The sequence below is a fragment of the Solanum stenotomum genome, chromosome 3 (assembly GCF_019186545.1).
Source record: "Solanum stenotomum isolate F172 chromosome 3, ASM1918654v1, whole genome shotgun sequence".
Lineage (NCBI taxonomy): Eukaryota > Viridiplantae > Streptophyta > Magnoliopsida > Solanales > Solanaceae > Solanum > Solanum stenotomum.
Window position 1 is genome coordinate 10,029,071 of NC_064284.1, and position 22,275 is coordinate 10,051,345.

A 22,275-nucleotide genomic window follows, 5' to 3' on the forward strand; every position below is an offset into this window, starting at 1 on the left:
TATGCAAACAACTAACCACTTCAATGTCGCAGCTGAATCTGTCAATCTGGGAGAACTGAGGAAGTAGCTGCAGACTCGGACTTGACGAGTTAAAAGACCAACACGTCCACAACAAAAACGCATGCAACTTACTTCACATGTCAACTAAGTTTTACATAAACATGTCTTTCTGCTCTCAAAGGAGAACCCCAGCCCAAACTGGGAATTCTCAACAGACAATTCCTAAGGCACTGCTTACAAAAAATTATACAAAAAGAAGTAAAGGAGAAGACTAAACAAAAAAATATTCCGCATTTGAATGTGCTTTTCCGTTGACAGAATATTTGCAAAATTACAATAGTCTTAGACCTAGATTAGATTTGCCCTCTTCAGAAACCTGATAGTTCTGCAGTAATATGGCCATATCGATTCAACAAAGTCCAGGTACTTCTCCACCAAGTAGACTTCTATATCCTTTGCCTTTCTTTTTGCTGCCTCTTTGTAGTCCAAGTTCTTTATATCTATGAATGGTTGCAATAAACGCATTCTAATATCTTCTTTAAGCTTCCCACGAACAATATAGTCATAAGCTAATAGGGAATACGTAGGCAAGTTCTTGACCACATTAACCGTCTGCTTGAAGCTGAATACATAGAGTGCACAAATTCCCCGTAGCATCTTAACATACAAAGCAACAATCAATGGTCCAAGAATCCAGAGAGGGGTCAATTCTTTAGATACTTCTGCTCCATATACTAAAGTAACAGCAAGATACAGGGGAACACTGCAAAGTGAGAGAATAGGCAGTGTAAACATCTAACATGCAGGATCACAATGAAAGCTATAAAACAACAGAGCCATTCTATTCCTTAAATTTAATGCTTTACTATAAAAACATTTTGCAACTTTTGGATAAATAACAAGAGACATAATAGCAAAGCCACAATTTTCTGTTCACAGACATAAAGTCCAGAATGCTCAGAGCTCCATTCTTTGAATGGAAGAGACATTCTTTTACTTTTAAAAACAAAATGCTCAGGAGCTCCATTTTAAACCAAAATAGCAGATCGTTTGCACATAGTAAGGAAATATTTGAACTCGTTAAGAAAACCTGTACACAAATTGGTGCAAAAGGGAACTTCACTTCCACCATCAACATACCCCTTCCTATTGTACCCCCATCCACTATTAACAGACAGATTGCAGAAGACATGTCGAATGTCCATGTAACATCTCAAAACCCAAAAATCAATGGGTGAAGAAACATATCAAGTAGAATGAAACACCACACAACAGGGAGACACTCCCCCAAACTCAAGATAATAAAGATCTGACAGAAAAAACATATAAACATAGAGAGAGAGTACGGACAAAACAGGTAGTAAAAGGACACACAGTAACAAGATATTGAGACTAACGATACTTACAATGTCAATACAGGTATCTTTATTGTTGCATCCAGACTCAGAAAGAAGCACCAGACAGCCTTTAAGACATGAACTCTTTCTTTCTCTTGTACCATCTTTTGTGTTTCTGAAGTTTCCATGGTATATGGCTCTTCCACAGTTTCATTTGTAACTTGGTTTGGTGAAGGTGTACGCAACAATGTTAACCAGCTCTTAAATATATTTTTGGCAAAATAATTTGTAGTCTCATCTGCTTCCGCAGAGTAAGAAATGGGAACATTCTGTGCCCTTGGAGATTCCACAGAGGTTTCTTCACTCTCATGTGGCACATAAGAAAGTTTTACTGAGCTCTTCAGCGATTTTGACCCACTGACTCTGCCTCCAGACTCATTTTGGCTGTTGCTCTTGAAAGCGGAGATCTTCAAGGATTTTCCTTTTGGTTTAAGGATGAAAGGAGCCCCTATTCTGGAATCAAATTATCTGATCAATCACATATGCAGCCTCATGCGTAAAACAGACTTAATACAATCTAGAATAACTAATATGAACTCATAAAACAGTCCAAAGAGGGAAATATCTTGGACGACCAAATACACAAATGAAAATCAGTAATCCAGATTTCATACTGCACACGTGCAATATGTACACTAGGGAAGCATCTTTCTGGGCAATTGAACACGTAGAAGTGGCCCTCAGTAGAAATGGCAATTCTTTTTTTTAAAAAAATTACTTTATTATTTTAGAGGTTGTTGCTTGGCAGAAACCTACAGTGAGAAATTCTATACGGAATGAATCAACCTATCACCAGGCTAAACGCAGAGACCTCTGATTTTCTTTAACCCTCCAAAGGCCTGACAGAAAACTTGACAGATGGCTTGGCAACTCCTAATTTGTCTAGCACAGATGAAGACCTACCTTCAGCATGTAGGCGTCAATGCAGATACTTAACTGAAGGCCGCCATGTTTTTTGTTATCAATCAGGTTACTTGGTACCATTGACATTCAAGTGTAGATGGTAAATAAGTATCTGATATGTCAGATCAGAGTTAAAAATATGACAGGAACTCAGTAAGAGAAAGCAAACTCAAGTTTTGTATTAAGGAATGATGAAAAGAAAAGAAAAATCCAATTCCCAAACAGATGCTATATGTGCAAAAACGAGGCAGAGACCCCAGACACCTTCTTCTTCATTGTGAGGTGGCCTCAGAATTATGGAGCATGCTTTTTTGTCTCTCTGGCATCAATTGGACCACACCCCTCACTGTTAAAGATGCATATGAGAGTTGGAGTCTATGGAAAGTTGACAAAGCCATCAAGAAGATCTGGATTATGATACCTGCTTGTATTTTTTGGTGTATTTGGTTAGAGAGGAACAAGAGATGTTTTGATGGAGAGTCAACTGCTTTAGGCATTTTGAAGACTAGGTGCACTGAAAATTTGTTTAGTTGGACCAACNGAGCATGCTTTTTTGTCTCTCTGGCATCAATTGGACCACACCCCTCACTGTTAAGGATGCATTGGACCACACCCCTCACTGTTAAGGATGCATTGGACCACACCCCTCACTGTTAAGGATGCATATGAGAGTTGGAGTCTATGGTTTGATGGAGAGTCAACTGCTTTAGGCATTTTGAAGACTAGGTGCACTGAAAATTTGTTTAGTTGGACCAACTTGTATCCTGCTGTTAATGCAGAACAACTTCAAGATTTTACTAACTCATTAGCTCTGGCTTAGATAGTTTGTATAGTTAGCCAGAGATTTTTTTGTAAGCTCAAATGCCATATCTTGTAAATTTTGCATCTTCCTGATCCTGTTATTAATACCACTTATCTTATCAAAAAAAAAAATGATGAAAAGGTTGCTCTTTCAGAGTTAGGTGGCAAATTTTTTTAATATTAATGGAAATATATGGAAGTGAAAATAAGGAAATTTATCTGAAAAACTGAGAACACACACATATTTATAGGTAAATGAAAAGGAAAAAACTGATTAAAAGTTCAATTAAGAAAGTCTGCAGTTCCATAACCATAGGGAAGAATTTGAGGAACCAATTATGGAGTACAGTTGAGAAGGGGTCACCAACATCGAGACTGAAGAAGTGATCAAAAGTACTACCATATTCTTTCCCACAAAAACAAATGCCATCAGCCCCCTCTCCCTTTCTCAACTTTATCACACTACAACCATGAGATATGTACAGTAAGAAGGGTGGAAACGGCATCAGCATAGGCATATTGATCAATTATATTCTAAATCTATAGTGCTATCCTTCTCATATACAAGATGATTGCATGACAATAATCAAAGAACAATAGATCATCTCCATGGATTGCTGCATAGGTGACTGCTGCTTGGATAGATCAGGTCGGATCTTTGTTTCAAAATCAACGCAATTAGGTTGGGGGAGGATTTGTACTCTGATCTTTCAATCCATTCTCAGTGCCTTAGAACATGTCTTAATTAACACCAAGAGAATAAAAAAATATATAGCAACTGCACAAGCCCCTAGGACTTAGGTCTGATAAGATGTATGGGTTAGATGCATTCAAACTCTTCTACATAAAAATGCATAATATTTAGGTGGAGAAGGGTAGAGGGATGAGTCCTCAGTCCATTATCCATTAAGTTTCGAACCGTGAGCCACTGTCCCTCAGGGATTTCTCAGTCATTAAAATAAATAAATAGCAACTCCACAAGATTACTAATAAGTGATAATGAAAACTAAAGCTCTTCCAGTTCACCACCATTTCCTATCCCGTGGGAAAGAATGCTAGTTTCAACAGTGAGATTTATATTTTCTTCATCCAGGATTTCATCAGATTTGGGTTTGAGCTCTCCAATTTGAACTCATATCAGCATACAATCTTTTATAATTTAAGAAGAGAACATCTACAAAGTCTTTTCTATCTCTCATTTTTCTACATGCTTTGTGCAACCCTATCCATTACAGCCTTCAGCCAAAAAGGAAGCAAGAAGCAAGAATTTCTTCATGGAGTAATTAATTGACCAAGGGTTTATTATATATTTACACTGTTATCTAGTTTCTTATTCCCTTAAGCCGAGGGTCGATCGGAAACAGTCATCATTCTACCTCTGAGGTAGGGGGAAGGTTTGTGTACACTCTACCCTCCCCAGGCCCCACTTTACGAGACTACATTGTATGTTGTTGTGAGTTTTGTTATATATTTACATCTGACTGGACAGACCAAAAGCTTTACTATGTTTATTTCTTCAGAAAAATCATAGAAAAAGAGCTAAATATTTCTTTTATTACTTCTAAATAAAATCTTTATATTGTAGGCTCCTCCTTTTTTGGTATACCCCTTGTATACGGCCAAGTTGGCCTTTTGCCTTTATCAATAAAACCTTATACTTGATCAAAAAAGAATCTTCATATAACTGCTCAATCAAAAGAGAAGACTAGTCTATCATCACCAACTCCTTGAATTTAATAGCTTCTTTTTTTGTGATGTCATTATTAAAAGCTGAACAGGACTGCAAAAGTTAAGACCATAAATGCAAACATAAATTGCGCACCAAGAACAAAAGGTCAATGGAGGATACAAGATTATACCTCAAACAGGATTTGCACTTCAGTGAGATGAAATTATCTTTCTGGCCAATGGGAATTTTTGTTACAGAATGTCTCAATTTGTTCCCAGTAGTCCAAGAAGATGGACTCAAAGGACATGTTCTATAAGAACCCTACAAGTAAAAACATGTCTACTTAATACAATTGAGGAAATTGCAGGCATCAATGGAGACACTTCTTCAGCAAACAGAAAAAGACAGTAAGATAATATTTCTCCTATTAGCCACTATTAAAAATAATCACAATCATTATATGATGAAATATTGAACTCGGAAAATGGCAGCAAAATGATTGTATGACCCAACTTTCTCACATAAAGTACATCCGACATCGTCAACACGGACAGGAAACTTGATGTAGATGAAGTACTTGAGTAAGTAAGTCAGACAAAAAATGAAACCACGTTTATGAACTTATCAACTGACTCTGAATCTCGTTACTTAGATGAATGTTAAAATTTAAAATGAACATGATTTAAGCAGAGTACAACAGCTTAATCACCAAGGCAGAGCACTAACATCAAACGACAGAAATCTTTATCTACAGGAAGAAACATCGATTAATCTCCTGTGTGACAATTAAATTACAATGCTTGCATTCCGAACAAACAAAGCCAGCTGCTCTACAGGATTGTCATGCCATTAAAAACAAAGAAACTATTCATAAATTTCATCATCTAATTAGGGAACAATTCCTAGAGGGTAGGGGCAATTCATAGGAACATTTGTTTTATAAAGTTAGATATTTTCATTGCAGGGGCATCAAGAAGATGCGAAATTACAAAAGATACAAAATCTATTAGCTCCAGCACAAGAGACAAAAAAATACATTTTCAGCAACAGTACACGTATGCCTATGCTAAAACTAAGGAGCTAACATAGTCCAAAAACAAGTCAACACTATTAACAGGTGTAAGAGAGTTCCACTGAACAAGATCACAAAAATCTAGCTTCAGAGAATGCGTAGTAGGCAATGCGTAGAAACTTTTTTCATTAATATAGAGAAAACTGCACCATATAAAAATGATATGGACTTCAAGTCCAATAAATCAAATAGAGATTTCCTACTTCCAGCTTACAAAACATGCCATGGAAACTATATTTATCTGGCAATGGAATTGAATCATTGTCCATTTACCTGCAATTGATGGGTTGCCAATGCCATTATCTCCACCTTGCACGTGCAATCATCTAGCAAGCAAGATCATTACTTCCCCTAGAGCTACAATAACAACATAGTATAGGGACACATCACAACACAAAGATATATATCTCGATTGCTGGTAGAACAGAAAACCAGAAAACTCACAAATTCAACCCAAATTTCATGAAGTATCATAGAGAGCAAGACAATCAAAGAAAATGGACGCCACACAGCACCCACCCACAAAGATATATTTTTTAAGAAACAACGAAATAAAAAGACAAGCAATAATAGGAATACGAAGATTATCCATACATTAAAGTATAGATTAAATCCTTGCAAACATAAATAAAAAACATACTTTCCCCTTTCCCAAGAAACAGATTAAAGAGGTTATAATTCATTCCCTAAAAGGGGAATACTAAAGTGGTTTCATATATATCCAACTAGCTCAACGCAATTCCAACTTCAACCTCTTTCGGCACCACAATTCCATTTCAAAACTAAAATTCACAGCTCAATAAGAATATATAAACACAAATTTGCGGTAGTATTGAAGAAGATGACTACTTACAGCGCAAGACAAATACGTGTAACCTATACAAGGGTTTCTCCGGCGACTTTGGCGGTGACGAATTGCTTTTCCGAGGAGAAAAGAAAAGCTTTATCTGTTTCTTCAGATAACAATGCTTTCAGAAAGGGAGAGATAGAAGGTGAGATTTCGGATAGGGGAAATAGTAGAAGAGAAAGGGTCAGAATGGTGAAATTAGGGTTCTTTCAGGGACTATTTCGATTTTTCAATAAATAATTTTACAGGTATTATTTTTATTTTAAAAAGTATAAAGTCGGTTCTGTTATTTAAAATTAAATATTTGTCATTTTTATAACCAGAAAAAAAAATATTGGTAATTATTCAGACTCACTTCATTACAATTTTTTCATTCATTTTGTTCCAATCAAAAGATGGAAAAAAAAGAAGAGAAAATTCAGTAGACACTTGTTACCCCTCGACTCTAATCTCTCATAATTTTCACTTCATTAACGATTATGTCAACCTTAGAATGCATATTTATAAATAACATTTTTATATATTATCGTATTCTAGTAAATAGTAGTATTACACTTTGGATGGTTGTTACGTATCGTTTCATAATGTATTGTATTGTATTATATTATATTATGGTGTATTGTATCGTACTGTATTGTTTTAATGAATACATTGCTTGGATACATTGTATCACTCTCCGTCATTGTATAATATCCACACACTCATAATTTGAATGATAAACGTACTAGAAAAATAGGATACGTAGTAGAGCTACAGTTAGAGTAAAAGATTGAAATATTATTAAATAATAAATAAATGCAGTTAACAACGCAATCACACCAAATCAGTCGATTTTTTCATCGTTACCTTACTATGAATTTAAGCGATATAATAGAAGCAACAATCAAAACAAGCATTGCTTAAACTAACAATACGATACAACGTATAACAATCATCCAAACAAGGACAGTGATTAAGCGATGGATGGGTCATTTAACCAAACAAACGTTTTGCACATGTTGCTAATGATAAAAGAGTGGTAGAGAAAACTACCTAACAGAGCAAACTATATGTCGTGTATTTTACCTCAAATAGTCAAGAGTTTAAAATAGTTTACAATGTATAACGAGAGGATTTTCTGTTTCGTTATGGGAGCTTTCTTCTTTACCATGTGTTTCAACATGCAAGTACAACTGTCTGTACAAGTTTCAAGAGTTGTTGAGTATTGGATTCAAAGGTATTTGCGCCACCTAAATAAAATAGCAAAGGAGATGGAGAAAAAGCTTCACCTCTAGATTCTGATAATACAAAAATATAATAGTAACTTACAATGCTCCATATGCATAGACATTCATTCCTCTGCTGAGAAAATGGGCAACAATTTAAATGTTCTTCAAATTAATTACACCTCTCATAACATCCATCGCACTTAAGAGTTGCACCAAACACATTACTTTTACTAAAACCATGTGGCCAAACCAGGCCCTAGTCCAGCTCACCCGTGTCACATTGGGCAACAACTTCTCTCTTCTACCATGACAAAAGCTATCACCTAAAACTGCACCACCAGATATCTCGTCAAACAAAGACGAGACTATCTGGTAAGGTTGCGGTTCATCACAAGCTAAAAGACCTAAAACCGCATTTTGACCCTCCCCATCAATCATAATTGGCATTTACTCTACCATATCCACCTTGCCTACCATGGAAATTTCCACCTCCGCGCCTCGACTGAACCTGACCCCTCTCTCTGTATCTTTTTTGGTCAACATTGTGAGAACCATCAGCTGCCTCTTCAAAATTACTTGGTTTGCTATTATTGTATTGCCCAACTGGCTGGTACTCATAATGCATGTTGTTCCTCTGCCTTTCTCGACCGCTGGAGGTGTTGTGCTGCCGATTATCTTTACCCGAGAACGAATCTCCATGAGATTCCTGGGTCCGGACAGAACGATTGTTTTGGTTTACATTCCTCCTTAAACCTGAGTTGCTCCGCTCTTGCACAGCTTCGGCACTTTCAGCAGGAGCTGATTCAGCTTTGACAACAGGACCTTGGTTAGGGGAGTAGGGGCGTCCCCTAAATGAAGCAGGCTTTCTCTCTCTTCTTGGATCCGGATTTCGAACATTTGGCACCTCTGAAACAATTTTATCTTCAGATGAAAATGAATCTGCTTGACCTGCACCTATATTACGGCTCTCCTTCTCACTGCGTAGGGGGATACTAACTTTATCATGATGATAATCTCTCTTATTTCCCCGATCGCCTTCCATAATAATATGTTGGGCTCCAGTAGACACACCTTCATGTTGATTATTAACTGCAAGCATGTGGGACTTTGGCTGCCAATGTGGTGGAGTGCGATTGCCCACGCCACGGCTTTCCTTTGCTGCAACTCTTCTGTCCATCTGGTTTATTTCAGTTGCACCTGACAGAGTGTGATTTTGCTGAGGCCCCACACTGTTTTTGTATTCATACCCAAAATTTCCTGTGCTTCTGTGACCCTTGGAAGGGTACCGTTTTCCTTTACCCCTAGTTCCCTCATCTGGTACAACAGGAATGGTGGTATGTTGACCTTCAAAATCATCTGGCATGTTCCAACCATCTGATACATCAAACTCACTGGAACACTTGGACTCATATCTCAGAGAATCTCCATCAGGCTTCAAAGATTGAGTCTGATCCAAAGACTTGCAATCGTTCTTGCTGGTGTCCAATGCCAATTCAGTTGAACCCCTTTGCCTCCACACTCCATGTGCTTTTCCTTGCTTATTATTATTGTGTTTTCCATCACCATCCCTGGACTCTATGGAAAAACACTCGGTTGCAGATCCAGTTGGTACAGAACATCCAGCGTTTTCAGGCCTAGATGCTGCCCTGCCAGTTGTCCCATCTGGACCGGGAGAATTGCCTGACAACAAAAGTGGCTGTTGACTACTACCATGCTGGGCAAGTTCTTTGGCCACCGGTTTGGGAACGTATCTCTCCATTTCAGCTCTCTTGCTTTTTGAATTACTCTGCACCACGTTATCACTCTGCAGAGGACCAATGGAATTAGATCTAGTTTTCTGACTTGCTTCAGCAACATCTTCAGTTTTGCTTTGAGATCGCACAGGTGCCCACACAACCGTATCACCTCCCTGAAACTTATCAGTATGAATATTAGAGTGCTGATTTCTCTGTGTCCTCCGAGGGTGCTGAGGTTTCCATTGATTAACTACTCGACCATGACCTTCTTCTGTAGGCAAAGGGGGACTCTGGTCAGAAGGTTGCACAACATTGTCACTACTTGCTGCCTGATTTGAGCTCACATCTAGAACCAACTGAGCAGAATTCAACTTCTCCTGTTGAGTACGAACTTTAACAGGATTACTATCATTTGGCACCGGTGATGGAGAGGCAGGGCGAGGCAGCACAGCATCAAGCTTCTGCTTGTTCTTGTTGGTCCTATTACCTTTCCTTCTCGGCTGCACAGAAGACTCGACCGCAACCTTGGCATTATTGACCATGTTTAATTCAGCATTTAAGCCAACTTCATGAGCCTCAGTAGATTGAACATTATTAATAATATCAGTAGGGTCTTTAGATACCTCAGTAACGCAAACAGGGACTGATTTTTCATTGATATTCTTAGGTGTCATATTTGGCTTTTGCTTGAAGCTAGTACGCTTATGCCTGATGAGACCCCCATCACTCGACTGACAAGTCTCTTTTCCATGAGAGGCAGAAACCCTATTAGCATCTTGCTTGGATAGAAAAGCCTGGGGTTGTGGGATGGCTATTTCTGACTGGACCATAATAGAAGTGCCGAATTCTAACACAACAGGTGGATTAAAATACTCACTGTCTTTATTGAGCATGCGCCCACTAGCATCAATTACGTCACTGTGTGCTACTAAAGTTGCATTGCGTGCTTGAGGTTTGACAGTGGACACCACTGTTTCAGGAGCTGAGGAGCCTTGTAGATCTTGCTTGATAACATCAGCGGGCGAATCCTTTTCAGCCTTCTGACACAAAGCATCACCTGCCTGCATACGGCGATTCAATTCCTCTAATTTAGCAAGAGCTTTGGCTTTCTGTTGTTTAATTCGCTCCTCCTCTTCTTTCTGCAGCTGTAAGGCACGCTGCCTGGCCAACTCTTTCATCTTTGTGCGCTAATTGAAAACAAGTAGCATATATATACATAAGATAAAAGGGAGTAAACAACTAAAGTTAAAGAGTAAAAGTAAGCAAACTACCTGAGCCTGGGTATCTGCTGAATCATGCAATTCTGACAAGGATTCTTTTTCAACACTCACGCTTATATCAGTTAAAGCTTGCTCAACAGCCTCAACTTGTGGACCTGACTCACACGCATGAACATTAGAAGCAGGTTCTAAGTATGTTCCAGAAGCCACAGCAGATGAGCCGGCTGCAACAGGCTTCTTTCTCCAACCATCATCATGACTATCAACTTTGGGTTTACCAAGATGATCATTTCTGGTTTGCGCACCGTGATATGGCCTCCTGCAAGAGAGATGTTTTTAGTAAAGGAAATAGCAGATCCATGAAGTACCACACACAATATAAACAGCCACCTCGACATGGCAGCTATTGAATGACCACCCTTGTTCCCTGTGGTTACAGAAGTATGAGTTCTTTCCGATGACATAAGACCACCTCTAGCTTCATTTACTGAATTGGTAACCTTAGAATTCAGTTGTGACTTATTCATATCCTCTTCTGATGAAACATAAGGCACTTCAAAGCGTCCATCAGATGCTCGTGCTTTTGCATTTAGACCTTCAATCTTCTGCATCAAGGATGAATCTTTGGCAGTCACTGCAGGAGCTGAAACCTTTTCAGGAGCCAAGGAAGATGGAGGCACTCCACCAGAGGATTCCACATACCCTGATTTCTTTGCCCAGCTGCCATCAGCTACCTTCATTGTATTTACACTTTCAAGTGAATTTGCATTTGTGGTATCTGAAGAATCACCTCCTCGATCACCATAGCTACGCGGATAACAGTTCCCACTACCTGTTGTTCTCCTCGAATGCAATTCCTTCTCACTGCCATGCTCACCTCCCCGCTCATGTTTCTGCAATGATCTCTGAGAGCTTCTATCATGATATGGGCCATTGGTGGGTGCAGCATGTTCCCAAGTCTCTCTTTCATCTCTTGCATCATGCTTTAAAAGAACTTTAAAGGGTCCTTTAGCATCATCAGGACGGGAAGACTCCAGTGCCTCTTGCATTGCTTTGGTATTAGAACCGTGGCTACCAATCCTGGTATGAGAATTGCTCGGATCAGGAGTCGTTGGGCCTGAATATCTATTATAGACTGGAGGACCAGGAGGCATGCCCATAAGAGGAATTTCCCGTTCATTGGAATTGCAATAACCCATTGGCGGTCCAAAATAGCCCTCATAGGCCACTGGACCAGAGTAAAAACCAGGTCTAAATGGCATATTTGGACGAATATAAGCATCAGCAATCTGGGGTCTATACATGTCTCCACCTCTGGGATGATGCCCTCTGGATCCAGGCCCTGGAGGAGGACCTGGCTGTGAATTTGCAATAGCAGGAGGCGGCATCTGGGGTGGAAAGTAGGGGAATGGTTCAATTGGGAAACCACCAGGAGGAACTGGAGCTCCATAAGGTGGCCCTCCAGGTGGCCCTCTATACCAAAGAGCAGCTGGACTATTCATAGGAGGACCACGCCATGCATCAAAATGCTGTGGTGGAACATTAGGACTGTGATACTGATGGGGATCCCCTTGCCATTTCTCCATACCATGCTGAGGAGGATCCTCAGCACTTCGACCATCTCTTTTCCATGCATCAAATGATCCACCCTTCACATCTGCACTCATAGAATTACCCTACCAGCATCAGAAAGCATATTCCACGAATTTTCTGTAGCAACTGACGAGGGTACCAAGTAATGATCACTTAAAAGTTTCAACAAAATACACAAACCTGAGTGAGAAGCAATTGTCTTCTCTAGGGGCTGTGCTACTTTGCCAGAAGCTGAGCTAGGACGGCTACAAGAACCATGATCTATCAAAAGAAAATGAACAAGCAATCAGTTAAGAGAGCAATCCCAACAAAATAATCTGGCAAGGTTTCATTCCAGCAACAGGATAAACACTGCTAAAATATTTTTTCTTTTTTTCCTTTTTTCCTTTTTTCTTCCTTTTCCTAGGGTTTAGGGGGAGATGGGATTCTAGGTATTGAGACGTCGGTGTTGTTGAAGGGGTGAGGGGATTGAACAAAGGAAAGAATTATAATGTTTTAACTACAGTTTATGGCATCCCTAGAAAGGGATGTTTTGAAGATTTAAACAAACATGGCCTGTTCTTAATAATTGCCAGCAAAATCATAAGTTCTAAACTCCAAGTACATAAACTGCCAAAGAAACCAGTAAAGATGAAATGAAAAAATCTATTGTCTAAGTACAAATTCATTTTAAAGAAAACATATCATTCCACAAAGCATAGTATAACAATGATATATGGGTTGAGCGGATAGTACTTACACACCCTAAGATAACAAAAAGGAATGCAGTAGACAAGTAAAAGACATTATGCCATGTATCTTAAGGCACCAGCAGTCACCTTGTGACTCGGTAGTCTTCCCAGAAGCATCTTTATCCGACCCAAGAGTTGGAAAATCCCCAGAAGCCAGAGAAAAGCCTTCATTCTTAGATGACAGTACTCCCTGTATGTACAATTAAGCTCACCAATCAGCACAGTGAGACAATTTTTATCTGGGGAAGAAAAGAGAGAACGAGCAGAATTACAGAATAGAGAGGAATAAAATAGAAGAAAAATATGAAGAGAACATCAATAATTCTGTATATAATTACAGAACAATCTTCTTAACACAAGCATGGTGATTTTCTTGTAGACCTTCCCATTTGTTTACCTCAACTGATTAACTCCTTTAACTATTAGATTGCAGAAATAAAATTTTAAAATCAAGTGCGAGAAAAGGAAAACTCACTCCTCTTACTCTCACTCTGTGTCCCTTAAAAACAAAATACAGAGGAAGCACAATAGGAACAAAAGATATTTGACAAAATACGTGGGGCACTCGGTTGGGTCATTCGCCACTTAAAGACCACTTCTTGGCTTTTTATAAACTATCAACACAGCCACAGTTGGACACTCGCAGATTTTTTGTACATCGCAAGGCGGAGTTAGAGTTTTAGAAGGAACACAAATGACTGGGAAATGGAGAGGTCATGTATTTCGCTTCAAATGCTAAGCAACATTGTTTTGGATAACAAAAAAATAGACACTATCAGTTGGAAGGGTCATTCCAAGGGTATTTGCCAGTAAAAAGTTGTTGCAGTATTCTGAATTTTAGCAACAACTATTGAGCCTTGGGAAAAAAAGGGTACAACATGGCACCTTTAAAGCAAGGGCGTATCTAGGGGGGGTTCCTCAGGTTCACGTGAACCCATGCTCCCCTCCCAAGATCATATATAGTAGTGTTATATTTTTTTTAAAAATACTTAAATAAAGATTTGTGAGCCCATGCTCAAAGTATTATATAATGATGATTGGGTGCATTGCTCTAAGTGAGGTTAGAAATTTAAAACTTATATATATCTTGTTTTTGTTCTTACTAAAATTGTGTAACACCTCTATAAGTGATTATTGGTAGCACTTTTGGCGTTTGAATTGATACTTTTATATTTTGCTTTGATCTTTCAAAATTTTCAAGACTGTCACGTTGGAAATTCCTCAACTTTTTAGCACTATGAACTTTTTGTATAATTAAACCAAATGTGTATTTAAAACTATTTGTATTTGATGATATAGCATACTGTCAATGGGTTCAACCGATCTCAATGCCTTCGACACGGAATATATATATACGAATTAATTTTGGACCTATAAGTTTAAAAGGTTTAACTGGTCAGTGATAAGAACCTAGGTCAAACCGGTAAAATTTATATCGTAGATCCACCTTTTCGTAATAGTGCACCCATCCCCTCAAAATTCAGGATACGCCTGTGCTTTAAGGTCTCTTGCTTCTCCTAGATAACGGCTAAGGAGGCATGCCTCACACAAAACCATCTCCAAAAGAAGGGTTTTCAATTGTGCAGCAGATGTCCATTATGTGAAGAACAATCTGAAGAAGTCACCCACATTTTTTCGCATTGCAAGGTTACAAGTCAGTTATGGAATTTCTTTTTGTCAATATTTGGTACGTCTTGGACCATGCCAAACTCCATTACAGAAATGTTGAAGTGTTGGACCAGGGAGGGTCTGTGAAGGAAAGCTCAAAAGACCTGGAACACTATTCCTCAAGTTATCTGGTGGTCAGTTTGGTTAGAAGGAAATACCAGAATTTTTCAGGGCAATAGAAGAAACATACAGAGCCTTAAAACTTAGATGTCTTCTGTTGATTGCTTTTTGGTGCAAACTAGCTCTCAATCCAGAATTTAGAAACAATAGCTGATTTGCACAACTTGTAATTTTGTTGCAATAGCTTAGAGCATTTTGTACAATATATTATTTACCCCACCCCCCACCCCCAAAAAAAAAAGACATTTGGCAAAAGAACACCTAAGAGATATTCATCACAAAGGGAACAGAACATCAAATAGCAACAAACTACGTACCAAACGCTCTGCGGTGGTTGTTGCTCCCCATGCTAATGGATGTTCAGAAACAGGCTCAGCAAAACGTGAAAGCTGCGAGCTGCCGGGCCTTGTCTCTGCACTGTGTGGCCGTGCCAATGTCGATGGTACTTTGTTTGATGATAATGGCCCAGAAGCTGACGAAGGCCTAGAACTGGTACCCCATGCACTAGTTGTAGGTTCTTGTGTTCTATCACTACCAGCAGTTGAAGGTCGAGTGCCACTCCCAGATGAAGGGCGTGATCTAAGATGACTTGGTGAGCTTGATCCACCATCAGCATTTGGAGAGTGTGTTGAGGAACCCCATGGATTTGAGGTAGAGGAAGATGTACGGCTACCCCAGCTCAATGTACCCCTATGTCAAAAGAGGAAAGAAGGGCCTAGATCAAATCAACAAAGAAACAACACATACCAGACAGCTCTCCCCAAGGAAGGCAAACCCAAATAAGTATCGCACAAAAGTGCCAATGCCAGGGGCAGGCAGACACCAATATAAGAAGGGCTTGAAAAGAAAATAAGAATTAAAAAAGAACGCAGGTACTCACTTGGGAACAATTTCAACATTTGGGTCCAAACCATGGTTCTCTAACCTTCAAAAGATTTAAGTACATACAACTTTAGAAACACCTATAATTAGATCAAAAAACCAAAAGTTCAAATCAGCCAATATTTCATACCGCTGACTGGGTAAGTTCAATGGTTTTGGGACAGCCACTTTTCCAAGGACAGTCATGCCACCTCTTCTTGCAGAAACCCACCTATAATGATGGAATTAAAGGGCAACTTAAGGAGATGACACAACCACACCAGTAAAGCAATGTCATCATACCAACTTCATTGTATGTAACACAATCTAATAATAACTTAGCAATTTGATAACACCATAAACTATAACAAAATACAAAAAGGTTAATTGTCGTAGAAATCAAAGCAAAAATTTTAGAAACTTTCCACTTTGATCCCAAAAAAGGGCTTTACAATATATTCCTAAGTTTTAATGCCACACCACTGAAACATCACCTTTTGAGAAATTTTTACAACAATTGTTCAATAAACTGAAAATGTCGCACTGGAGCTCATTTCTAGCCCCTAACTAGAGAAATCCACAAGCATCATAGTTTTCCTAAAAACATGTAGAATATTTGGAATTTAAGCAAACAACAATACCAAATTTTTTGGAGAGAACAGCTTGTGCAAAGGAATCTTCGTAAAAGAGAATTATGGCTTTTGGAACGCAAAACTTAACAAGGAAATTCGGATCACGAAAAGAAGAATATGAGATCCTCCTCAAATTGGTTGGTCTACATTGCATTGCATTTCTGACCTAATATATTCAATACTTGATCAAAAAAAACCAATGCTACCGGTCTGCACCATTAAACACGTTAACAAACATAAAAACCTTCTTCACAATATTTGGCCATTGAAGCGACATATTTCCAATATATAAACCACTTTAGAAATTGACCTACTCCATCATTCTATTTATTTGACAGTATTTGACAAGGACGAATTTTAAGATGCCGATTTCACTTACATATAAGATTAGTGATTGTGTAAGAGAATCTTAAATGTGATCATTGAAAAGTTATTGATCCTGAAAAGTTATGGCCATGAGAATTTTGTTCTTTCTTCCAGATTTTTTTTTTTCACTTTATTTGAAAATCAGTGGGCTTGAAAATGGATTTAGAAAACACCCAAAACCTTGTTTCACTTTTTTCACTTTTACTATTTATTTTTTTTCAAATTTCCCCTAAATTTTTTAATTTATAAAAATAACCCCATTTAATAATATATTTCATGTTTTTAGGAACAGTTCATTTAAACAATAAAATATTATTTGCAAAAACTATAACCAAATACAATTCCATCTACGGCTCCAATTTCAAAAATTTCAAATAAAGTGAACTAACATTTCTAATATTATGTAGTAGCTCGTTAATGGATTTAATCTATGACATTATGTAACTATCCATTATGAGACATTACTCTTTTAAAGAAAATTTGGGTTTTTCAAATAAATTAGTCAAGTTTGGCGATTTTACTAGTTTTTACAAATTTGGGGGTATACACCATGTTTAGAAGGAAAAAAAAACATTCAAATTCTAAATATTCTTTGCAAAAAGTATGGTCAAACAGAACTCCAACTTTTGAAAATTCCAAATAAAGTGAATATTCTTTTGTTTTCATGGTCGAACGACCACTTAATGAATTGAAAGTTGTATAAAAATGGGATACTGTCAATCATCTTGGAACATCACAAAATGAAAGAGTATCATATAAAGGACCACGGTCATAATAAAAAATAAAAAAAAAGAGTATCATATAAAGGACTATTAGGAAATACTTTCATAGTCTAATTTTGTCCATAATCAGCATAACAGACAAAGAGGGCCAGAGAGAAAAAGATGAAAAAATGTATAGTTTTGGACTTATAATGGTTTTTTAAAAACAAAATAACAGAGGGAGGCATGTAGTTAACTAAGAATGGAGAACGTAACTCAAATAAAGCAACATAAGGAGCATTTATGGAAAGTAAAAAAATGCTTGTGAAAGAAGGATCTATTCTTACCTTCTCTCCCCTGCCAACATATTTGAAGTCATTATCCAAATATTGATCTACGTTCATCCAAACAGCTTCACAACCTAATTCAGCTAGAATCTGGAAAATATTTGCAACAGCACCTCTTTCTATTAACAAAAGTCAACAAATTAATAGAACTGATACCAAAATATTTTCAAGATGAAACGTTACACCAGAAACTTCAGACACAATTTCTACTTCATGGAAAACAGTGTACATATGATTTAGAGTTAGCTGATGCCCAAATCAATTGGATTTGGGAAAGTGGTGACAAAAAACACATATGGAATGTTTGTCCAAGCCTTCAGAATCTGCTTATACTGAAAAGTGTTTTTCGGAAAGTACTTGGTAAGTAGCAATTTGTTTTTAGCTAATCAATTTGAAAAGCACTTTTGTCAATATTAGAGCATCAATTTGCGTTTGGCCAAGCTACCGGAAAGAAGCTACTTTTTTCAGCCTCTGCTACTAGTCAAAAGCACTTACTTTTTCCTTAAAAACTTGGCCAAACACTTCAACTCACTAAAATAAGCATTTTTGGTTCCCAGAAGCTTTGGCCAAACAGGCTAGACAGTTTCACTAAACAATTTCCTTTTATGGGATCTCCAAAGAGAAACTTAACTTTTATTAAAACTACACTACTGTACAATGGTGGTTACAACAACAAACGAAAATGAAACATAATTAAATCCAGGTATGACATCATCTTTTCTTTTCCCTTCTTTTTAAGTACAATACTACAATATTGGTTGATTATTACCCCACCCCCCAGGGATGTTTGGCTGCACATGGAGTTTAAGGAATTAAAAAACACTTGTCACACATAAACCAAATGTAATCATTGTAAAATGCCAAAAGATGGCTGAAAGGACTGTTTTACCTGATAACCCACAGGCTCCAAAAATCATTAACCTCAATAGTAATTGCTTTAAATTTTGAGGTAAAGATAATTAAACTCTGCCTAATCGACTATAAATTCTTTTCAGATTACCTAAAGGTATTTGCATATTCCCAGGAAAACAACTATTTTAGGTCATTAGGTAACTAGATAAGAGAAAAAGTCATTCTCAAAAAGTTAACTAGATAAGAGAAAAACTAACCATAGTAACAATCTTTAAGTATTAACAACTGTATCAACCCGGTGGACACATCTGTAAATTATTTTCCTATTTTCTAGCATAACTCAATGGCTATTATTTTTTAGTAAAAAATAGATTAACATATACATATATTCAGTTATGGAAACCACATAATGGTTTTGGTCCCTAACCAAGCTTCAATGCATACTTCCCTCTGTTTCCACAAATAAATTAACATCTTACAGCAAAATATGTAACAGAAAGTCAGAAACAACATAGGAGGATATAGGAGATCGATCTAGCCACTTTTTTTATCTCTACTCAATTTTGCTTTAGAAATTTTTCAAGATAATTCCTTCAGAAATCTATATATAACATGAGTTTATTCCAGGCAGTGGAACGAGATGATACAATATCACCACAACATGCACATGAATGGGGAAAGCATGTCTTACTGCCTCCCATCTCTGGCTACATAATGCATACCTTTCCTAAGCTTAACTATGCCTTGCATAAAACTTTGGGGAAACAAGTGATGACAGGCTTATTCCTTAAATTACATATTAATTCCTAAAAGCCAGTAAGTATCAAGTAAAACTGGCTGAACTTCTCTCAACTAGATGATTGGCTTCACTACTAACCAGCTTAATACAGTGTTGTTTGGAGTATGTTGCCTTCTCATTGCAATTATGGCGTCAAAATCAAAGAAACTCCAAGCAAGTGAATTGTACAAAATCATTAACATCACATTTAGAAAGTTTTGAGGTATATAATACAAGTCTTACTTGAGATACTCTGAACATACATGTGAAGAACAGCATACTAACAAAAAAACAGAATATGTCAAAATCAAAGAAACTCCAAACTAGATTAACCGCATATTCAATTAAACTTAACTCTATCTTGCACTTTATTTCTTTTCTTCCTTTTTCCCCCTTCGATGAAAACATAAGGAAGTTGGGTCCCATAACAAGCAAAAGAGCAAGGAAAGAAAACCCTTGCTAGTGAAAACTAATGGCCAAGCTACAAATAGAAATCTCCACATAAACATAATTTTACCTGTAAAGCCTAGTCCTTCAGCTATTATCACGTTAAACAAAGAATACAATCCTCTCATTGCATAAAGCCTAATACTTTACTGTGCAATAATGTTACTACAGTGTAATTAGAAACCCCATCAAATTCCTACCAACAACCCTTTTTTCCAATTGCAGCCATAGATTAATTTACACATCTAAACGAAAAACACTGTCCCATTACCCACAACAATGACGCCTAGAACACACAAAAAAATAATTCTTAAAACCAAACCTTTACCTCCACGAAATTCAGTGCAATTACAGAGTAGTTACACAATGCACATAGCTCAAGACTCAATCTTTTTTCCCTAAACGCAGCGCACTCGATGAAACACATAGTGTAAATATCCATATTCCTAATTCCCCTAACCCTAGAATCCAAATTTTTTTTCTTAATTTCATTAAAATATCTTAAAATCATGATAAACACGAGAGAATGCCGAAAAATCATGTTTTTGTAAGAAAGAGCCACCGATAGAGCTTACCAAAAGAAAAAAAAAGAATTGAATCGGATCTGCGAGAAGCTCCGATCTGCAACAGGTAAATATAAGTGTATTTGTGTATTATAGAGAGGCGATGGTGAGTGTGTGTGAATTTGTTAGTAATTTTTTTTGGATTTAAAGGGGAAAGAGATCGAAGGAGAAGAACAGAGAGAAAAGGGGGAAGTGGAGAAGAAGGGAGAATAAGGAAGAAGGGGAATATTGATTTTTGATTGAAACCCAAATAAAAGGATGAGTAAAGTCTTTAATTAAACTAACACGGGTCCACTGTTCATTTTCGGATTCACGTTAACCTTCATCTTTTTTCTATAATTATAAATCTTTTTATTTATTACGTCACTCTACTCTTACTCTTTCTCTCACTTTCACTCTCACCTCATCGCGCGTGATTCATGGATGGAAGATGAGTAAATAAGTTTCTTTCCTAGATGTTTTCATTTTTCGTAGAACCTCATCGGTTTTCACTTTATGAATATATGAACAATTATTTATTATTGTTAAGATTTAAATATTTATTTAACCTTTACTATATTAAACAAAGTTTTAATATTTTTGTACTGGGAATAATTTTCATCATTATTTTGTCCATAATCACCCGTTACTATCATTAATTACTTTTGTCATCACAACGACCATTATCCACCAGTCAGCTCTTTTAATCACTATTATTCATAGCCACCACACCTACCACCATTGTCATTGGTGTCATACTATTTGTGATCACTACCATCATTGCAGACAATATTTACTATCACTCATCTCCACCATCACAACTAGCATAACCGTCAACTACCACCAACATCATCATCAAGCCACTACCATAATACTGCCGACTACTAACATCAACCAACTTCACTATCTCAATCACTATCAATAGCTATAACCGTGTCTATCACTATAATATCAACCAACACAATTATCAGCCGACATCAACTATCACTAAAGCCGTCAAAATGGGCTTAGCCCATGGGGCCGACCCAACCCAACCCGCTGCTAGGGTAGGGTTGGGATAGGATTTTTCAAGCTCTTTTAAAACTAGGGCTTATATGCCCTTGGCCCTTGAGGATTGATTGGGGATGGACCGGGGTCGGCTCATGGGCCAAAACTATTTATTTAAGAGTAACTTACAACAATGTCACTACTATATGAGCTAATTATTTAAAATGCATGCTATGTTGTAATATTACGAATATTATCATATTTTGATACGTCCAGATACATGTATCTCGAGATACATAGACTCAATACTAGGTCTATTCAAGTGGATACACATGTATCTAGGATACATAGAGAAATCCAGTAGCACCCCTTGCCTCCCTCCCATCTCACTCGCCACTCCCTTCTCTCGTTTGCGTATCTGGGATGCATCACACGAGATAGATGTATATCGCATATCTAGTATCCTAGATACATGCTAATCACACTAGATTTTTTGCTAGTGTTATTAAAACAACACTATTATTTGCGATATTTGATTTGAAAATCTTCTCATTTTTTTGAGGTTATAGAATTTTAAGTTTGAAAAAAAAGGGCTAGCCCAACCCAGCCCTCGACCCTTCTAGGGTTAGGTTGGGTTGAGCATTTTCAAGCCCTTCCAAATGAAGGACCAGCCCGCCCCGCCCTAGCCCATCAAACTCCTTGGCCTGGGAGGCTTGGGTCAGGTGGGACTGGACCAACCCTTTTTGACAACTCTAATTATCACCACCATCATTACTACAAACCATCTAACTTATTAT

At 37.5% G+C, this 22,275-nt stretch overlaps 2 protein-coding genes across 2 annotated transcripts; both read right to left on the reverse strand.

Annotated features, from left to right (window-relative positions):
• Positions 1-132: 132 nt before the first annotated feature.
• LOC125859283 (uncharacterized) lies at positions 133-6,933 on the reverse strand. The gene is made up of 5 exons (XM_049538984.1): positions 6,696-6,933; positions 6,116-6,199; positions 4,961-5,091; positions 1,407-1,850; positions 133-763 (listed from the first exon to the last, which is right to left on the reverse strand). Exons 2-5 carry the CDS (start codon positions 6,140-6,142, stop codon positions 349-351), a joined length of 1,017 nt encoding a protein of 338 aa, XP_049394941.1. The 5' UTR covers positions 6,143-6,199; positions 6,696-6,933; the 3' UTR covers positions 133-348.
• A 1,008-nt stretch (positions 6,934-7,941) lies between these two features.
• Positions 7,942-20,757, reverse strand: LOC125860841 (protein MODIFIER OF SNC1 1). Its single transcript, XM_049540869.1, has 10 exons — positions 20,525-20,757; positions 17,873-17,962; positions 15,978-16,058; positions 15,846-15,890; positions 15,283-15,655; positions 13,265-13,367; positions 12,627-12,707; positions 11,244-12,510; positions 10,905-11,172; positions 7,942-10,820 (listed from the first exon to the last, which is right to left on the reverse strand). Exons 2-10 carry the CDS (start codon positions 17,902-17,904, stop codon positions 8,328-8,330), a joined length of 4,743 nt encoding a protein of 1,580 aa, XP_049396826.1. The 5' UTR covers positions 17,905-17,962; positions 20,525-20,757; the 3' UTR covers positions 7,942-8,327.
• Between the last annotated feature and the right edge of the window lie 1,518 nt (positions 20,758-22,275).